Below are 19004 nucleotides of genomic sequence, written 5' to 3' on the forward strand. Positions count from 1 at the left end.
GTAGCGGCGGTTTGCGTTCTGTCCAGTTGCAGTTCGTGGCTTTGGCTCCGCAGTTTTCCTTGAGATTCACTTGTCGCTGTCGTCTTGCAGCATCAAGGCCGAAGCACCTGCTGGTGTTTATCAACCCATTTGGAGGGAAAGGGAAGGGCAAGAGGATCTATGAACGGAAGGTGGCACCGCTGTTCACACTGGCCTCCATCACCACGGAAATAATCGGTAAGGCACAGTGCCGTGTGAGATGTGGGAGTGATTTGAATGTAGTCCAAGAGGAGGTTTTTATCCAGTTATTTTATATTATTTTATTTTATTTTTGAGACAAAGTCTCACTATGTCACCCTTGGTAGAGTGCCATGGCGTCACAGGTCACAGCCAGCTCAAACTCTTGGGCCTTAGTGATTCTCTTGCCTCAGCCTTCCAAGTAGCTGAGACTACAGGTGCCCAACACCCGGCTATTTTTTGTTAACAGTTGTCATTGTTGTTTAGCTGGCCCAGGCCTGGTGTGAACCCACCAGCCCCGGGGTATGTGGCCAGTGCCCTAACCACTGAACAATGGGCGCCACAGTAAGGTTATTTTAAACAGAATAGAGCTTAAAACATACAGAAATGGGAGGAATACAAAATAAAGGATGCGGTCTTTCCAGCCAAGTCTTAGCACATTAAGCACTCAAGAAAAACACCAGGAAGGTAAAAGAACAAGATCATGGACAGAAGAGGCACAAGGGATTAATAGGCCTGAGAAGTCATCTCAGCAGCAAGTGATCGTCATTAGAAACCTAACTCCGGGTTTTCAGTCACCACTGCCAGGTGCAGGGAGGCACAGGGAGAGTGAGTTCTCTCGTCTGTCAGTGTTTGACAGTTTCGTGAGACCATATTGAAATCACCTGGCAGCTGGGTGCAGCAGCTCATGCCTGTGATGCTAGCACTGTGGGAGGATCGCTTGAGCTCAGGGGTTCAAGACCAGCCTGAGCAAAACCAGAAAACTAACCAGGTGTGGCATGTGTCTGGAGTCCCAGCTATGGGAGGCTGAGGCAGGAGGCTCGCTTAAGCCCAGGAGTTTGACGTTGTTGTGACCTATGATAACGCCCCCTGAACTTTAGCTGGGTTAATAAAGTGAGACTCTGTCTAAAAAAAAAAAAAAAAAAGACAAAAAAAAAAAATCACCTGGCAATTTGGGTCGAAGCCTAAAAAATGCAGGGTTTTTTCCCCAATATTTTGTTTTCTAAACTTTCGTAGGAACACAGGTGTGCACAGAGCCTGAGACACACAGACGTCTGTTGTCACCCTTCTCACGCAGGGAGATAGCAAAGCGTCAGACACACTCAGTGCCCCAGACAAGAGACAGACGTCTGCAATTGTGCACCCTTCTCATGCAATGAGACAGCAAAGTATCAGACGCTCTCAGTGTCCCAGACAGGAGATACATGTCTGCAATTGTGGCGAATCAGAAAGAATGTTATGTAGCACTTTCAAGTGTTCTTTTTTTTTTGCTGTAGCCACGGCTCACAGCAACCTCTAACTCTCGGCCTTACGCGATTCTTTTGCCTCAGCCTCCCAAGCAGCTGGGACTACAGGCGCCCACCACAACGCCCGGCTATTTTTTTGTTGCAGTTTGGCCGGGGCTGGGTTTGCACCCGCCACCCTCGGCATATGGGGCCGGCGCCCTACTCACTGAGCCACAGGCGCCGCCCATAAAGAGTTTTCAATGATACAAAAGTGTGATATTGGCTCGGCACCTGTGGCTCAAGCCGCTAAGGTGCCAGCCACATACACCTGAGCTGGCGAGTTCAAATCCAGTCCGGGCCCGCCAAACAACGACGGCTACAACCAAAAAATAGCTGGGCGTTGTGGCAGGCACCTGTAGTCCCAGCTGCTTGGGAGGCAGAGGCAGGAGAACCACTTGAGCCCTGGAGTTGGAGGTTGCTGTGAGCTATGTGAGGCCACAGCACTCTACCCAGGGCAACAGCTTGAGGCTCTCTCTCAAAAAAAAAAAAAAAAAAGAAAGAAAAGAAAAACAGTGTGATACAACGGGTAACAAGGATACAAAATTGTGTGTACAGTAGAATCGTAGTAGAAATTTCTGTGGGGAATGGAGACTACAGACCACTATATCTCCTTACTATATTTTGGTACATTCTACAGTTTTGAAAGTAACTTATACAGTAAGGAAAAGTGTAAGATAGAAAGAAGATACAACTGTTTTCAAAGGAATTCTTATTTGGCAATTAAATGCCAAGAGTGCCGTATCTCCCTGGGTGGACTGTGAGAGACGGCCACATTCTCTCTCCATAGGTACCATGCTGGAAAGATCCGAAGGGGTCTGTATGAAATCCACTTACAGGTTTTATAGGATGTCATGTAAAAAGAATGGTTTATGGCTCGGCACCTGTGGCTTAAGTGGCTAAGGCATCAGCCACATACACCTGAGCTGGTGGGTTTGAATCCAGCCCGGGCCCCCCAAACAACGATGATGGCTGCAACCCAAAAAATAGCCAGGCATTGTGGCGGGTGCCTGTAGTCCCAGCTACTCTACCCAGGGCGACAGCTTGAGGCTCTGTCTCAAAAAAAAAAAAAAAGAATGGTTTATTTGCCTTTATTTAAGTAAACATCTACAGATGTGAATATAAACTATGATGTAATTTTTTTTTTCCAACAGTTACTGAACACGCTAATCAAGCCAAGGAGACCTTATATGAGATCAATATAGATAAATACGACGGGTGAGTGCGCTGGCTTAATCTTGATTAGTAAAGAGTCCATTCTAATCAAGCTGTACCCCTCTCTCTGTTTTTTGTTGTTTTTTTTTTTAGCTCTTTTTCCTTAAATTTTCTCCCTAATTATAAAAGTAAACACCCTTCTTGTAGAAAGTCAGGAACAGGCAGATAAGTCCTGAGTCCCACATGTTTGTTGCTCTGCTGAGTTCCTCATCCACCCTGCTGGGCAGGCCCCTGGCTGGGCAGGCCTGGTCCCTGTTTGTGTAGCTCTGCATGGACAGAAATCAGCCAGGACTTCAGCAGGTGAAGCTGAGGTTGTGCCTTCTCACAGTTTGGGGTTTGCTCTTCTGTTGCATTGTGAGTCATTTCCTGTGTCATTAAAGGTTCCAGCAAAATATTATTTTTAATAGTGGCACCATGTTTTATTACGTGAATATACCATCATTTATTTAACTAGTCTCTCACCAGTAGATGGTGAGGTTCTTTCCAGTTTCTCCTTATAATAACACGGCATTTTGTGTCTGAATCTCTCTGCATACATCCGTATTTTCTCAAGGTAATCCCTTAGAAATGAAATTGGTCGTAAGTGATTAGCATTCTGACATTTCTGCCATGTGCGGTCATCTCGCTTTCTAAAAAGATTCCATTAATTTACATTATTTCTTGTAGTGTATTATCCACTATAGTTGTCAGTGTGTTTGGGATTGCCACTATGAAAATTCTCTGATAATTTGATGTGTGAAAATCTTCAATCTTTTAGGAAATATATTTATTGACCAACAGGTTTTCTTCTTTGAATTAATTTTTATGTTTTTGGACCATTTTCTTCTGTTGGCCATATATATATATATATATATATATTTCCCCCCACCCCACCCCCCGCAGTCTTTGGTCGGCGCCGGGTTTGAACCTGCCACCTCCGGTATATGGGGCCGGCACCCTACTCCTTTGAGCCACAGGTGCCACCCCTGTTTGCCATAATTTTTATTCATTTGTTCTTTTGTACAACAAATAATAGGCAATTCATGTTTATTGTCAGAATGTTTTTCCTAATTTTGAAACGGTATTTTAATTTTGCTGTTCCCATGTTGTTCGTTTTCAAATCCACGTACTCAGATTAGAAATTCATTCTCCCTCTCGAGCCTGACTGTCCCCTGTAGTTAAGAGCTTTTTTTCCTCTTCTGTCCTACCTGGAGTCCTGTGAGCATGTGCTATGAACTGCAGTGTGAATATTTCTTGAAATCTTCATTCATGCCGCAAACACCGCTGACTGTCTGCCAGGCCCATCCCTGAGCTGAGGTTAGAAAGGCAGGTGGGACTGGCCGCTGCTGCGCTAGACTGACAGGGAGGGTCCGTCCTCCTCTGTCCTGAGTGAGGGAGGGTCCGGCACCCTGCTGGCTGGTGGTGCCCTTCCATACCCCTCACCCAGATTCCACCCCAACAGCAGCCTGGTCAGGAAGAGAATATAGTTCTCACTTTCCACTCAGCCAGGCCAGTCGCCTCTCTAGCACACTCTTTGCCCCAGCCACATGCCCACATGGCCAGGCACCCCATGGGAGGCCAGGAGGCCTGGCCAGTGAGGGCCCATAATCTCTGTGACTTGGTTATTTATCTGAGTAACTCCTGAGAGTCGACTGAGTGCCCACCTCGGGCTGCCAGGTGTTGTATTGCCCATCCTGAGCCATGGCCCCTGTCCTTGAAACCACAGCCCAGCTGGGGGAGGTGACCCTGGTACCCTCTGCATGTGGGTTATGGAGCTGAGGCAGCCTGGGGGCTGCACATGGGAGGTGGGTTTAAAGCATGAGCCCTATGAGATGGTTTGTGGGCAGAGGCCCAGACACTGGGGATTTCTGTGCCTATGTAGCTGGACACACTGGAGAACACCCAGGCACGCTGGCTGCCCACTGAAACCGGAAGGTGCCCCCTGGTGCTGCAGCCCCCAAACCCGGCCCTTTTGCCTGCCATCCTTCCAGCCCCTCTGTGCTGAGCTTGCCACCTCCCTGGTGATGGGGCTGTCAGGTCTCCAGAACTCACAGTGTGTCCTTGGCTCCCCTCTGTGATGTAGTGACATGTCTGTCCCATGTGTGCACAACCTCTCCATGCAGAGGGTCATCCCCACTGCCACCTTTCTCTTGCCACAGCCCTTTTCTCCATTTCCTCTCCTTACCTTTTCTCATGAACCTGTTTCCTAGGTTGGGCGTGGTGGCTCATGCCTATAAACTCAGCACTGTGGGAGGCCGAGGCGGGTGGACCCCTTGAGCTGGGAAGTTTGAGAGCAAGACCCCATCTCAAACAATAGCTGGGTGTTGTGGCAGCCACCTGCAGTCTTAGCTACTTGGGAAAATGAGGCAGAACAATCGCTTGAGCCTAAGAGCTTGAGGTTCCTGTGAGCTATGACGCCACGGCACTCTACTGAGGGTGACAAAGTGAGACTCTGTCTCAAAAAAACAAACAAACAAAAATGAACCCATTTCCTCCAGCATGTATTTGGTCCCCTCGGTTCCTGTTTTCTGGGTCCCCAGGATGACCCACCTGGCAGAGATTTATGACCAGGACACAGCCAGCAGAGTCTGGGAGCAGGATGCCATGCACAGGCCCCCTGTGTGCGCTGTCCCCAGGTGGGGCCCCCTGAGTGCACCATCTCTCCCATAGCACAGGCCGCCGCATGGGTCTGGTGCTTCTGCCCTGTAGACGCCAGTTCTGAGGCCCAGAGTTTAGGCTTTCGGTGAGGGCCTATCGTGTAGGGTTCTCAGCCTTGGAGTCCCCCAAATTCCAGATGCCCAGAAGGAAAGTCGGTGTTTGCCATAAATCACATTGTTTGTGTGGCAGTTGGGGTAGGCTGGCACAGAGCCACAACCTTTTCAGTGAGGGCAAAAGTTCCCAGACACCTTCCCAGGGCTGCATTTGTCCTGTCTGAAGCTGGAGGCTCAGGGCTGCTGTGTTGGGAGCAGAGCATCTGAGGGCACCCTAACGACACCCTGTCCCTCCCATAGCATCGTCTGTGTCGGCGGAGACGGCATGTTCAGCGAGGTGCTGCACGGCCTGGTGGGGAGGACGCAGAGGAGCGCTGGCGTGGACCAGAACCATCCGCGGGCCGTGCTGGTGCCCAGCAGCCTCCGCATCGGCATCATCCCTGCGGGTACGGAGCCCGTGGGCTCTCCCTGCTCTCTCCCCGGAGTAGCGCTGCCTGCAGCCACCGCGTGCAGTCTGTGATATGATGGCCTCTCTTTAATGGCACAGACTGTATCACTAGGGCCGCTCTGGGGGAAATGCCATTCTTGATTTTTCCTTCAGGTTCGTTTATTTAGGTTGTCGTTTTGTCACAGTTTACAAACTATGGCATGCTCTGTCAGGGATAGTCCATGACCAACGAAATGAGCCCTCATCGCAGGACAACTTGTCCTGCTGTGCTGAGGCTGCTTCATGGAAGGTGCAGGAAGCTGGCGAGGGTCCTGGTTTAGTTGCGTGTTGAAGGACAATGATCTGTCCTTCCCCTTCCCTTTAGCTTTTGGGGACAGTGTTGATGAAACAGTTATTCATAGAGCGGAACTTCATGTCCTCTAGAGTCGTAACAGAACTGTGGGCTCGATCAGCTCGTGGAGCGCCAGCCTTGTGTGCTGGGAGCTTCCGAGGGAAGAAACTATGCTTTAGCTGGGTCACTAGAGAGAAAGCACCAGCACCCCTCATGACAACACGCCTTGGAAAGATTGGGAACATGTCTGTGGGTCTCAGCAGAGCCCCCCCCACCCCCAGGCTTCTTCCCTTCCTTCTCAGGCCGACCTCCCAGGTCACACCAGGCTGCTAGAGCAGGCAGGAGGGTCAATCAGAGGGCTGCTGGCCGCAGGCAGAAGAGCTGTCTGGGAGGGGCGTCTGGGCCCTGTCTGGTGTCTGCCCACAGCTGTGTGTCCCTAGGGGCGAGCCTCGCCCGGGCATAGGGAGGCCCTCCCGATGGCTGCTGGCCAGTTGACTGAGCACAGCTGTCCAAGGATGGGCCCACTGGTTCTACGTCCCTGTACCCTACGCTCCGGGGTCCCACCCCCTGGAGGTGCAGAGGTCACCACTTGTTTTGCTGGCTGGCACTGATTTGAGTGCAGTTCTGATTCTTAGAATGACCCAGACACCCAGAGTTGATGGCCGCATGCACCCTGCATGTGTTTCCTGCCATCTTGGCCCAGGCACCCTCGCTGCTGCCCCCCAGGACTCCTGGGCTCCCTCCGCATGCACTGAAAGCTCTGGCACCTGCTCGCTCGTGTGGCTTTCAGAGTTAAGTCGCTGGGCCCACTTAACTCCCCCATGACAGCCACATGGACCTAGACCACCGAGGGCCTGGGGGGTGTCTGTTGGCTCCGTGCGGTCTGACAGGCAGTGTGCTGTCTTACTGTCTGTTTTCCTCTCATCGTCATGAGACTGTGCGGCCTGTGCCAGGTCCGCCTGCCCCATGCATCTGTGCCTTGTCAGCTTCCTGTCCGCGCTCTGTCCGTTTTCTAGGGGCCATCTTACTGTCTGTGATATTGTTTGTATGTTACTCCCCCCCAGTTGTTTACACTTCACAACTCTTTCTCCATGTTCGGTTTCTGTCTGTAACTTTGCACGTGGTGTGTTCTGGGCTTTGTGGGTTTATTTTCCCTTATTCCAATCTACATTCTGTGGTTCTGACCTTGTTTATGAGAAACCTGCCTTTCATCATCATTTGCTGGTGGCAGCCCTGATCCCTGAAATGCTAAGCTGTTAAACTCTGAGACAAGCTCCAGAGCTCAGGCCAGCCTGCATGGAGCTCCACAGCTCTGGCTCATCAGACACGTGTGCAGCCTGCCCACAGGGCACGTGGGAACATGCAGTTTTAACCTGCTGAACCTTTAGTCTTGGGCTGAAAGCTTCTGGGGTGGTGCTTTTCCCGTGACTTTCACCATTGACCTTGCTCTGCATGACTTCCCTGCCGGGGTGCCCTGCAAGCTCTGGGCCACCAGGTGCCGCTGGCTGTCTCGTGGCAAAGGCATGTTGGGGCAGAGCTTTCTCACAGGGACTGCAGGAGCGGCCCCGGGTGCTCAGGAAGGGGTTGTTTGAGATTATCGCAGGATCAGTCTGGAGAGCGTTTTGATGAATCATCTTACTATTTTCAAGATCATTCCTCGTTTACTCTGGGGCACTGGCTCAGCGGGGTGCTTGCTGCGGTTCTGAGTTGCTGTGATGTGCAGGCCCTTTTCCCCCTCCAGGGTCCACAGACTGTGTGTGCTACTCCACGGTGGGTGCCAGCGACGCCGAGACGTCTGCCCTACACATCGTGATTGGTGCGTCCCTCCCCAGGCGGGCGAGCAGCTCGCTGCAGGGATGGCAGCCAGCCCCTGAGCATCACAGCGGCACCCAGGCGGCCCCCTCGCTCACCTCCTTCATCAGAGGGGCCTTTTAAATACATAAGTCGGTCACACCACCCCCCTGTCCAGAGCCCCAGGGTGATTGGCTGGGTCTCTCACTGTGGTCCAAGCTCGGGCCGGCTGCCCTTCTGTCTAGGAACACACATGTGCTCTGTCTTGGGGCTCTGCATACCCCTCTGGCCTCAGGACAGACTCCCTAGGCTGTGGCCCTGAGGACATGCTCCGTCCTTGGTCCTGAGTTACTTTCTGCAGAGAACCCATCGCTTCTGTGATACTCCCATCTCGTGTTTATGCCCTCACTGTGCCTGAGGGCAGGAAGCTCCGTGCCCCCTGCCGTGGCCACCTGGGGTCTGGCCTAAGCCTGGGGGTGGGTGGGTGGCGTAGTCAACATGCTCCATGCTCCCGGCCTGGGTCAGAGGGTGCAGTGGGGCTCAGGGCTTGTCCAGCACCTGCCCGGCAAATGCTGACCACGCCCCACCCCACCCCCACCGCCCAGTTGCCCTTTACTGTGTCTCACCTGGAGTCACAGAGATCGTATGTTTAGAAAGAGCTGCTAATGGTTTTGCATTTAAAGCACGGTTACCTGCCTCAGCCTCAAATCCACCTTCCCTTCCTTAATGACATTTCATAAGCCCTGTGGATACGTCTTGTTCTGTCCTTACAGAATAGCTTCCCAAGGCTGTTTTTAAAAATTTGAGTCAAATTTTGTCATTTGAATCAAAAACTTGGGTCCCAGCGCCCCAAGAGCAAGGGGCATGGTGTTGGGTGCGTCCCGTTTTCGTCCTGCTATCTGAGCGGCCCCTCTGTCCTCACTGTGGCTTCTCCCCCAGGAGACTCCCTGCCCATGGACGTGTCCTCGGTGCACCACCACGGCTCGCTGCTGCGCTACTCCGTGTCCCTGCTGGGCTACGGCTTCTACGGGGACATCATCAGGGACAGTGAGAAGAAGCGCTGGATGGGGCTCATCAGATACGACTTCTCAGGTGACTCGGAGGGAGTGCAGGCAGGGCACACCACAGAGCACCCGGTGGGCTCCAGCCCAGACCCCCTCGCTGCAGCCACAGCAGGCTGTGCAGGGTTCGCAGTGCCACCTGTGAAGGGGGGTGCCCACCATGAAGGCGGCAGCTACCCAGAGGGCCAACCCCTGACTGCTCCTGTGGCCACTGGGTCTCAGGAGGGCAGGCACTGCAGCCAGATGTCCTGTTGTCCAGGGGTGGGGGCAGAGCCCCCCAGCAGCCCTCTAGCAGAGGGTGTGGCCTTGCCTCCCAGGACGCTGCGGCCAGAGACACTCTCACTGATGATCATCCTGGTATCGTGACCAAGCAGTGACCTGTGAGTGTTCTTTGCCACACTCTATTCCCAGGTTTAAAGACCTTTCTCTCCCATCACTACTATGAAGGGACAGTGTCCTTCCTCCCTGCACAACACACAGTGGGGTCTCCGAGGGACGGGAAGCCCTGCCGGGCAGGGTGAGTGCATTTCCACGTGTTTCCATTGCAAATGACGGGAATAAAGGCGGCCTGTTTGGGGCTGTGCTCCCTGGGAGGTGAACACAGAGGTGTTTTCCACATGCAGATGGAAGATGCTGGATTTAGTGTGACCAGTGACACGCTATGGTAGGTCCATGTGTGCGGCTCACTATTCACACGTGCCCCAGAGGGAGCTGTCTCACTGTGTGCGTCCCTGTGGCACGCACGGGTAGCGTGTCCTGTGCCACACACAAGGACTTGATGAGGATTGAGGGGCAGGCCCCACAGCAGCCGTTGGGGTGAGGGCTGGCTCCACACGCTGTCCGCTTCTGACGTGGACAGGTTTGAAAAGAGAAGCACAGGACGAAGAGATCTTAATCACTTCTCCGTGTTGGAAGCACCTATGCTGGAGTGTCAGATCTGCGTGTGGAGAACGGTGGCAACATCCCTGTCTTTCAGGTGCTTTGTTTGCCGGCAGAGCAAGCAGCAGCTGGAGGAAGAGCAGAAAAAGGCATTGTACGGCTTAGAGAGCGCGGGTAACTCTGCCACGGTCTGCGCCGTGACCGTGGGCTGGGATCTGTGTCCCTGTCCTCTCCCAGCACGCTGCCTCCTCCTTGCTCGGCTTCCCCTGTGCTGACGGGCACATCCTTTTCTCTTTAGCTCTAGGCAGCACTGAATTATTGCCACTTACAGATTTGGCGAACAGCAGGTTTTGTAAAAAGGCCCCCTGCTGTCCTCCTCTGAACTGCTGTTGTGATGCCAGGCCCAGGACCTCTTCCTGGACGCTTTAGACTGTGGGGTCAGCAAATGCCCTGCTGGGGCCTGGGTGGTGGGTGGCTCAGGCTCCGTCCACCACGCAATCTCTGTCCCTACCGCTAAAGTCTGCGCAGTGGCCATGGCAGCCGTAGGCAGTGCGCAGTATGTCAGTGAGTGGGCATGGCTCTCGCCAATACTGCGTTATTTGCAGACACTGAAATTTGAGTTTCATATAATTTTCACATATCACAAAATATTATCATTCTTCTGATTTTTTCCAACTATTTAAAAGTGGGGAAACCATTCCTTGCTCAGAGTCCCTGCCCAGCAAGTAGCTGGAGTGAGCCTACAGCCACGCTCCACTGGTCCTGGACTGGACTGAGCCCGCGGCCACGCTCCACTGGTCCTAGACTGGACTGAGCCCATGGCCACGCTCCACTGGTCCCTGTTCTAAATAGTTGTCTAAAAGTCCCCCAATAGGGAGCAGTGAAAACAGTTCTGCCTTGGGGGAAGTAACCCTTTGTGTCCAGCACTCACGGTGCAGCCTCCTGGGATGAGTAGACAGTTGTGCGGCAGGTATTTTTGGTTTAATGATAAAGAATCAGTTGAATAAAGAATTTGTGTTAAATGTATGGCCACAGTGAAAGGCAGGCGTGACCAGACCAGAGGCAGTGTAGAGCCCCCTGCCCCGGCTCCCTGCAGGACGCCTGGCCTGGCCCTGCTCACCCCCGTAACGCTGGCCCTGCTCTCTGCCACAGAGGACATGGAAGAATGGCAAGTCGTCAGTGGGAAGTTTCTGGCCATCAATGCCACAAACATGTCCTGTGCTTGTCGCCGGTGCCCCCGGGGCCTCTCCCCAGCTGCCCACTTGGGAGATGGGTCTTGTGACCTCATCCTCATCCGGAAATGCTCCAGGTTCAACTTCCTGAGATTCCTCTTGAGGCACACCAACCAGTATGACCAGGTGCGTGGAATGGCTTTCTGCACACGATCCGCGTGAGTAATTTCTTTTCAGGTGAATCCCAGTTTATATGTTACAGGAATAGTTAATCTGCAGGAAGGATGTATTTTTGGTTTGCATTTTACTGATTTTAAAGTCCTAGGTACAAATTACTCCTTGTAAAATTCACTTATGTAAATCTTTGGGCATAGAGACTAAGAGCCCTGAACGCCTATGCATGGCGTCCTGTCATTTCTCTTCCTCCTTAAAAACAAAGTGACATGGTAAGGATTTTTGTTGCCCTTACAGGTCAATTAAAATAAAATATTTAGACTTCCAGAAAGGGACCTGTTCAGACCCTCCCACCAAACCTTTCTGTGCTTCATATAGGACAGACCTGAGTATGATTTTAGGAGAACTGAGACTTTGGCCGGAGTCTCTAATTTTAGTAAAATTTGGTTTTTTACTGAAATCGTATTTAATATTTAGCCTCTTAAACAGGGCATGTTAAAAAGAACGTAGGAGATTTTACCAATTACTGGTAAGGAACTAGCAGAATTCTCCAAAACGTGTTCATTGTCACGGATGAGCTGTGATTTCAAACGTATCAGAAGTTATCTTACTTGGTGCCTCGTTTCCCGTCATCACTACGCTGGGGCCCTGGCTGGCGGCTGCCCGGCTGGGAAGGGCGCGGCTGGGTGGTGCACCGCCTGCCTGATGGGCTGAGCTCACTTTCCCTTTCACGGTCTCTTGGTAGTTTGACTTCACTTTTGTGGAAGTTTATCGTGTCAAGAAATTCCAGTTTTCATCAAAGCACATGGAAGACAAGGACAGTGACCTCAAGGAGCGGGGGAAGAAGCGTTTTGGGCAGCTGTGCGGCGAACACTCCTCCTGCTGCTGCCCAGTGTCCAGCAGCTCGTGGAACTGTGATGGGGAGGTCCTGCAGAACACTGCCATCGAGGTCAGGTGTGTGCCTCAGGCCGGATGCCATGTTCCCAGGGCGCCTTAGGCACTTTGTGGTTCCCGTGTCGGGTGTCAAGGGAGCGGCCACTGTCTGGGTGTTGGGGGATGCTGGGTGCCGGCCCCTGTGTCACGTATCGAGGGAGAGGCCACCGTCTGGGTGTTGGGGGATGCTGGGTGCAGGCATGTGTGTTTTGTTATGCAGAAATTTCCACAGATGTTGAAGCCCCTCCACTCTCTTCTTCTTTTCCACACCCCACATCCCAGGCTGGTGCGGGGCTCTGCCCTAGCATTCTCTCTCAAATGACAAACAGATGAAGCCACCTTTACAGGCACTGCCTGAGTCCATGGCCCACTGAATCCACTGGGAGGCCTTTGGCCTCCAGGGGGCATGTTCACCACCCAGTGTGGTGCCCAGCACAGGGAGGGCAGCAGGCGGGAGCTGGGGAGCCCCTGAGGGTGGTAGGGAGATGGACTGGAGGAGCCACAGGAGGAAGCTGTGTGTGGAGGCCACGCAGCCTGAGGGCCTGGTGTCAGGGGTGGCCAAGCACAGACACATGTGGGAGGAGGTGGGACCTAGAGGCTGGTCTGGTTGTCCTGCAGACCCCAGAGGGCCCGGCCTGTGCAGCTTCCTCCTCCCAAGTGGAGCTGTTCAAAATCACTGGGTTGACACCAAGAATCACCCCTGGGGACAAATCACCACTGACGGACCTCTGAGTGCACAAAACCCAGGTTCACGGGCTCCCTGGAGGCAGGTGCCAGCCAGGTCCAATGTGGGAAGTGGTTCCTCTCACACCCGGTTGGGCCTGCTGTATTTGGGATTGGAATCTATAATTTGATTAGATGTTATATGACAGAATGGGACATGAACACAAAGAAACTTCTTTCCCCTGGAAAGTTAACAATAGTGGTACAGTTTTTATCACAACATTTGGAACCAATTTTTTTTTTCTTTGAGACGGAGTCTCACTGTGACACCCAGGCTAGAGTGCCATGGTGTCATAGCTCACAACAACCTTAAACTCTTACGCTTAAGCCATCTTCCTGCCTCAGCCTCCTGAGTAGCTGGGACTACAGATGCCAGTCACAACGCCCAGCTAGTTAGTTTGTCTATTTTTAGTAGAGATGGGGTCTTGCTTTTGCTCGGGCTGGTCTCGAACTCCTGAGCTCAAGGCATCTTCCTGCCTCAGCCTCCCAGAGTGCTAGAATTGCAGGGGTGAGGCACCGCGCCCGGCCCAAGTTGTTTTTTACAAGGCTGTGGAGTTTGGTGTGGGTGTGCAAGTTACATGAGACTGGTGAGCCTGGGGAGAGCTGTGCAATTCTGAGGGATTCTGTATTGTTTGCAAACATCGTTGAGCTCTTGGTTTGCTTTAAGGAAACCAAAGCGGACACTCTTTGCAGAGTGTGGACTGGGTGACAGCCGCCAATGGGCCGTCCGCAGCCCATGCCCAGCTGTGCTGCGCTGGATGGTGGTTCAATGGGAGCTCTGCAGATGATGCGCAGTCCCGACTCCAGCTCCCTCCTGACCTGACCCACCCACCAGCAGCAGGTCCCAGAGGCAGCTCTAGAGCTTCTCCCATGAGCACCGGCCACACTGACCAGGGGAGGGCTTGGCAGCCTCCCCGCCCAGGTCCCTTCTCTTTTGGTAGGAGTGGCAGTGACAGGCAGATGTAAAGGCCCCCAGGAACCCTCCCAGGCCCGTCTGCTGTATGTGTGGGGACATGGCATCTGCTGACTCATTTTACAAGTTCTTGAAAGGGGATTATTTTTAATGCATATGTATTTATTAAATAAATAGAATACTTTGAAAAGCAGGAAAAGCACATCCTGTGTATATTATGGGCCTGGACCAGCATGTGACCTGATCATGGGTCTCCAATTTCTGAACTTTGTTAATAAATGGAGTAAACTGGGCCGTCAGGTGTAGGAAGATGGCACCAACCCCAGAACCCGCTCTGACTGCCAAGCATGGGCAGAGCCCCCGGGACCTCCGACCTGCTCCTCGAACCCCCGGGCTCTTGCTGGCATCTGACCACTCGTCTTTCCCCACTGAACACTTCTCTCACACACAGGGCCACCTCAGCTGCTCGCAGGGTCCTGTGAGCTCCATGCTGCTGGGCAAACTGAGCTGGCTGGCTGGAGTGGCTGTGTGCCACCAGGTGGGCTGTTGGGATCAGACCGGGTCTGCTGACACCCTGGGTCTCCCGCTTGGCCGTCAGTCTCTGCAGTGGTGCCTGCCTCACCTCAGCCCTTGTCCAGCCCTGGGGCTCGAGGCCAGCTGTGAGTAGGACACAGAGCTTACCTGTGGCTGTCTCCTTCCACAGGGTCCACTGTCAGCTGGTTCGCCTCTTTGCACGAGGAATCGAGGACAACGCCAAGCAAGAATCACGCAGCTGAGAGGCCGTCTACCCATCGTCCATCTTGCGCTTGGGAAGTGTGAAAATTATTTAAGAAATTTACTACAGACCAATTATGTTGATATATACATTTAAATTTAGAAATTTATTTTTGATAGTTGAATCTTGATTTTAGAAAAAATACTTTTTTGTCAACAATTCTGTGTACATATCTGGCATTTTAAGTTCTGTGTGCATCTGTGGGCTGCGGTTCACCCAACTTACTCTCAGCAAGGCCTTCCTGTTGACCAGGGGCACTGGCTTCTTAGATACTAGCAGTATCAACCGTGTAGTTCTTAAAATGGCCTGTTAGTGCTCTACTGCAATAACTTTAGGGACATTATGATATGAGTGCTTTCCACAAAGGGCACACCATCTGGGCATGAGGGAACCCACTATGCAGATTCACTCTGTAGTTCGTTGTGTGTGGCCAAGTTTCGGAACACTGTGGGCTCTCTCTCCCTTAGTTTTGCCTTCACCTTAGTGTGTGGTTAGGACAGAGCAGCCTGATCCTTGCTGTGCTGTGCAACGGCAGTGCAGCGCAGTCCTGCTGTGAGTGATTCTGTGAAGGGGTACATCCCCTGTGAAGGGCGCCAGGCACCATGAGACGTGACCTCCAACCTCCAGGTCTCCCCCCAACCCAGCCCCGTCACAGTTGTATCTCTGAGACCCCCCAGCAGGGGCAAGGACCTCTCGCTCTGTGGGCATGTCAGGGCAGTGGGTGACGCACTGGCAAGATTTGTTACTGTTTTAAAATGTAAAACGGGGCTGCTTTGTGTCTACACAAAGTGCACCATGTAGGGGGCCCTGTGGGGGGACATGGGAAGCTGCACTCAGCAGGACAGGGCCGTCCCCAGGTGCCACTAGGATCACCTCAGTGCAGGCCCTGAGCCTGGACACACAGTCCAGCTCTGTTCTCGTCTTCATCTTGAGCTCTATTTATTGATTGAACGTTTTGTCCTTTTAAGCCAGAGTAGTGTCAGTAGTGTCCTCCCCGACTCGCCTTTCATTTTCTGCTGTCCCACGTGGGCAGCCGTGGCTGAGAGTCCTCAGTGCTGTAATCACACTTGTGGGTGTGACAAGGTACAGGGGCATGCCGCTCGTGCTTGGCTGTGTGAGGAGAGGGCAGGCCTGGCCGCTGCAGAGCGTGGGTGCAGACACCGCTCTCAGGGCGGGCATCACTCGGGCTCCCTTGGCCAGTCTCATGTTCAACAGTTAGCTCGGATTTCCGGAATTCCCTTTGTAGTGATTTATATTTTGAAGTACAGACGCAACTCCTCATTTCATCAGCCCCATACAGGTCAGCTAAGGGCAGCTTTCACAGCCTCTTGTTTGTTTCAGTGGACCATGTTATCCAAGACAGTTGTGCTGATGTTGAATGAAAGATTTGAGTAAAAAGAGTGAATGGACCCGGGCTGCTTCTACCTCTGTTGGGTCCTGGTTGGGAAGAAAACCAGGTGATCGGGCCAGCAGCTTTGAGAGGGGCTGGCCCTGCAAGTGCCCAGTGGGTGGTGCCTTGGTCGCCCGTGCGGTACCAAGAGGGTGGTTTGAGGCTTTAGGCAGGCTGAGGAGGCTGAGGAGGCTGTGGAGTTCCCTTGGCTCTCTGGAGCTGAGCTGAAGATTTAGCACAAGGTTTTCCCAAATGACTCTCCAAAGTCTTCATTGTTCCTGAAAAAGGTTTCCCACACAGTGGCTCTCCGTGAAACCCACTGCTCCACGGCCAGTTTGGGGAGATGAGCACAGGCAAAGGGCACGTGTTTTGTGTTCCATGGGAGACGCAGCTATTGCACGTGGCCAGCTGCCGTGGTGGTCACCAACCGCACATGGGCATTCAGACTTGCCAATCTTGGGACTTTTGTTGGGGTTCCATGAGTGTCCAACACCCCGAAAGCCCCCTGATACCTGCGCACACGATGGGAATGGCCGCTGAGACTGTCCTGCGCAGGAGGCCCTGACTGACATCCATGAAGCCTTCCAGATGCAGCAACCACAATGCTTGTACATTGGGGTTTAAGGGAAAAAAATCAGAAATGATAGTGAGAACAGAGGATGCTCACAAGGGTCGATCCAGGTTTCAGCTTCCTCTGTGGCTCGTTGGTGCAGAACAGGTGCTGATTCTTGGTAATTCCAATCTAGGAGCGTGGGCGCCTGCCTTAGGTGGGGGACATGACCTGCACGACCATGAGCCTGAGGGGAAGAGTGATTTTTGATTTTCATTCTAATCTTGCTGGTTCCAAGATTAGAGAATGGCATTATCTGATCTGTTTGAGAAGACAAAAATAAAGTTACTCGGGCAGATTTGGCTTTTTTTCTTTCCTTTACAAATTCCTGTTATTCTCAAAGCAGAGCATTTTTCATGAGAACGCTGTCCGCGGCTGTGCTCACTGCAGCATGTAGCTCTGTAGGGTTTGCGCTTTGTCTGCAGGGAACATGCTGAGTGCTTTTGTCTGTGACTTGCTTCTTAAACCCCACATTTTAGGAAGACATTTGCATCACGAAAATGAGCCTTCCAGCCCATGAACATGGCATTATTTCCATTTATAAAGATCCTCAGGAATATCAACAATTTCAGAACCTTCCATAAAGTCCTTTAACTTTGTTTAGATTTATGCTTGAAAACTTCACATTTTGAAGCTTTAAAAAAAATGTTTTGCATAGAAATGTAATTGTTTTTCATGTGTGAGGCTATGCCTGGAAACTTCACCTCCTCAACCTAAAACAAGGACAGAAACAGGCTCTCCAAAGACAGCTTGTTTGGGAGTGGAAGGGGACTGCAGTCGGGATGTGTGTGCTATGCTGGGTCCCAGGCATATCCCGGGTCAGGGCAAAGGGGAAGTCCACAGGCACTGCGTTGAGACAGAGTTCGAGGGTCGCAGGCGCACGTTGGGGCCCGGCCTTGTTCGGTGGTGGAGCAGGTGAGTGTTCTTGCCTGCTCACTTTGTCGGGACACTCTGCTCCTGGGGAAGTTCCGGGAGAAGCCCTGTTACTGGCTGGTCTGTGTGCAGGCCCGATTGGGGACAGGCCTGGTGCGTGAGGGCTGCTTCACACCCCCACTCCAATCCGTTAGATTTGTTAGAATTTTATGTAAATAACTTCATTTTGCTTCCAGCAACTTTCGCACTCCTATGTAATCTACCTATAAATTTGGACACTTTTTCGTAATCATTGTTGCTACAGACACGATAGTTGAGTGTATCCCTTACAGCCACCCACATTCTGCTGCCCCAGGCTGTGATGTGAATTCATCAGAAGGGCTTGTCCCCTCCTGGCCTAGGGAGCCCTCAGTGCCTCTCCCTCCGGCGCTGCCCCACTGCCCTCTGGTGAGCGGGATGTCTAGGGGGCCCTGGGCCTCCTGGTTCCGGGGGTCTGGGGGCAGATGTCAGCAGGGCTGCACGGCTCCTGGGACCCTTGTCCCTTCCTTGCCATCCCTGTCGGTGATTCCCAGTCTTTAATCTCTTGCCCCTCAGCAGCCAGCTCCACGCCCTGTCCCCCATCTGGCTGCCTGTGGGAATCACATGGGAGAAGAGAAGGACCCACAACCGCTGGTTCCCCCATGACCACAGGCTCCAAACACCACCCCTCACTGCTGTATTTAAAGAAATAGGTAGGATCCACAAAGAGAACAAAGGACAAACCGTAATTAATCATCTCCTTTCCCTCTGGGGTCCTGTCCCCCTGGCTGACTTCCCACACCCTGGGCAACCCCTCTTGTGATTTGCAGCCGGTGAGGCTTCTGCCCGGAGCCCTGGTGCCCCCAAGATTGAAAGCTACAGTCCTACAGGTGCCCTCTGCTGGGGTTTGTGACCTTGTCTTTATAGCCAGGTCAAGCCAGGAGATGCCCCTGGGGCATGGCTGTGAAAGATGTGGATCAGATCTACACCACAGCCAAGGAGGCCAGCTGACCTGGAAAATGGCTACGAGTCATATCATAATGGTGATGACATGGAGGCCTCTGTTGTCATTAAAGAGTAATGAAATATATGTAAAACAGGCACGTTGTCACGGTGCAGAGTACTCCGAGTGAAGAGGCTATGGGCTGAGGGCAGGTGGCTCCCGGGCCTAGCTATGTCCCCCAGGCCCCTGCCCGGCCCCAGCGGCCCCCCTCAGCCCATTGTGCCTCCTGAAGCTGGGTGAGGGGGTTCTGGGGGACCATCTCAGCAAGGAGTGGGGCTGAGGTTTCCAGGGACCTCTGTGCTACCACTGCTGTATCCCAGCACCCAGGACAGTGCCTGCCATGGCTGGATGGACAGAGGGAGGATATAAATGTCCAGTGTTCTGAGGCCCTGTCCCCCAGCATGGAGCTGTTAGGTCTGTGCCAAGTCCGATGGCTGCAGAACAGGCAGTCTCCTGTGGCCTTCTGTGTCCAGTGACAGTGTGTGGACCAGCCAAGCGCCAGCTGT

At 52.7% G+C, this 19004-nt stretch overlaps 1 protein-coding gene across 2 annotated transcripts in view; it reads left to right on the forward strand.

Moving 5' to 3' along the window:
* Window positions 1-16902, forward strand: part of CERK (ceramide kinase) — a 39378-nt gene extending 22476 nt beyond the window's left edge. For both annotated transcript variants that reach the window (XM_053584523.1, XM_053584522.1), the window contains 10 exons: window positions 91-216; window positions 2654-2717; window positions 5705-5850; window positions 7925-7999; window positions 8914-9066; window positions 9447-9552; window positions 10012-10088; window positions 11067-11272; window positions 12006-12214; window positions 14533-16902. In XM_053584523.1, the coding sequence (XP_053440498.1) occupies window positions 91-216; window positions 2654-2717; window positions 5705-5850; window positions 7925-7999; window positions 8914-9066; window positions 9447-9552; window positions 10012-10088; window positions 11067-11272; window positions 12006-12214; window positions 14533-14605 (1235 nt within the window). In that variant the 3' untranslated portion in view covers window positions 14606-16902. The remainder of the gene's footprint in view (window positions 1-90; window positions 217-2653; window positions 2718-5704; window positions 5851-7924; window positions 8000-8913; window positions 9067-9446; window positions 9553-10011; window positions 10089-11066; window positions 11273-12005; window positions 12215-14532) is intronic.
* The last annotated feature ends 2102 nt before the right edge of the window (window positions 16903-19004 follow it).

Source organism: Nycticebus coucang, chromosome 3 (assembly GCF_027406575.1).
Source record: "Nycticebus coucang isolate mNycCou1 chromosome 3, mNycCou1.pri, whole genome shotgun sequence".
Classification (NCBI taxonomy): domain Eukaryota; kingdom Metazoa; phylum Chordata; class Mammalia; order Primates; family Lorisidae; genus Nycticebus; species Nycticebus coucang.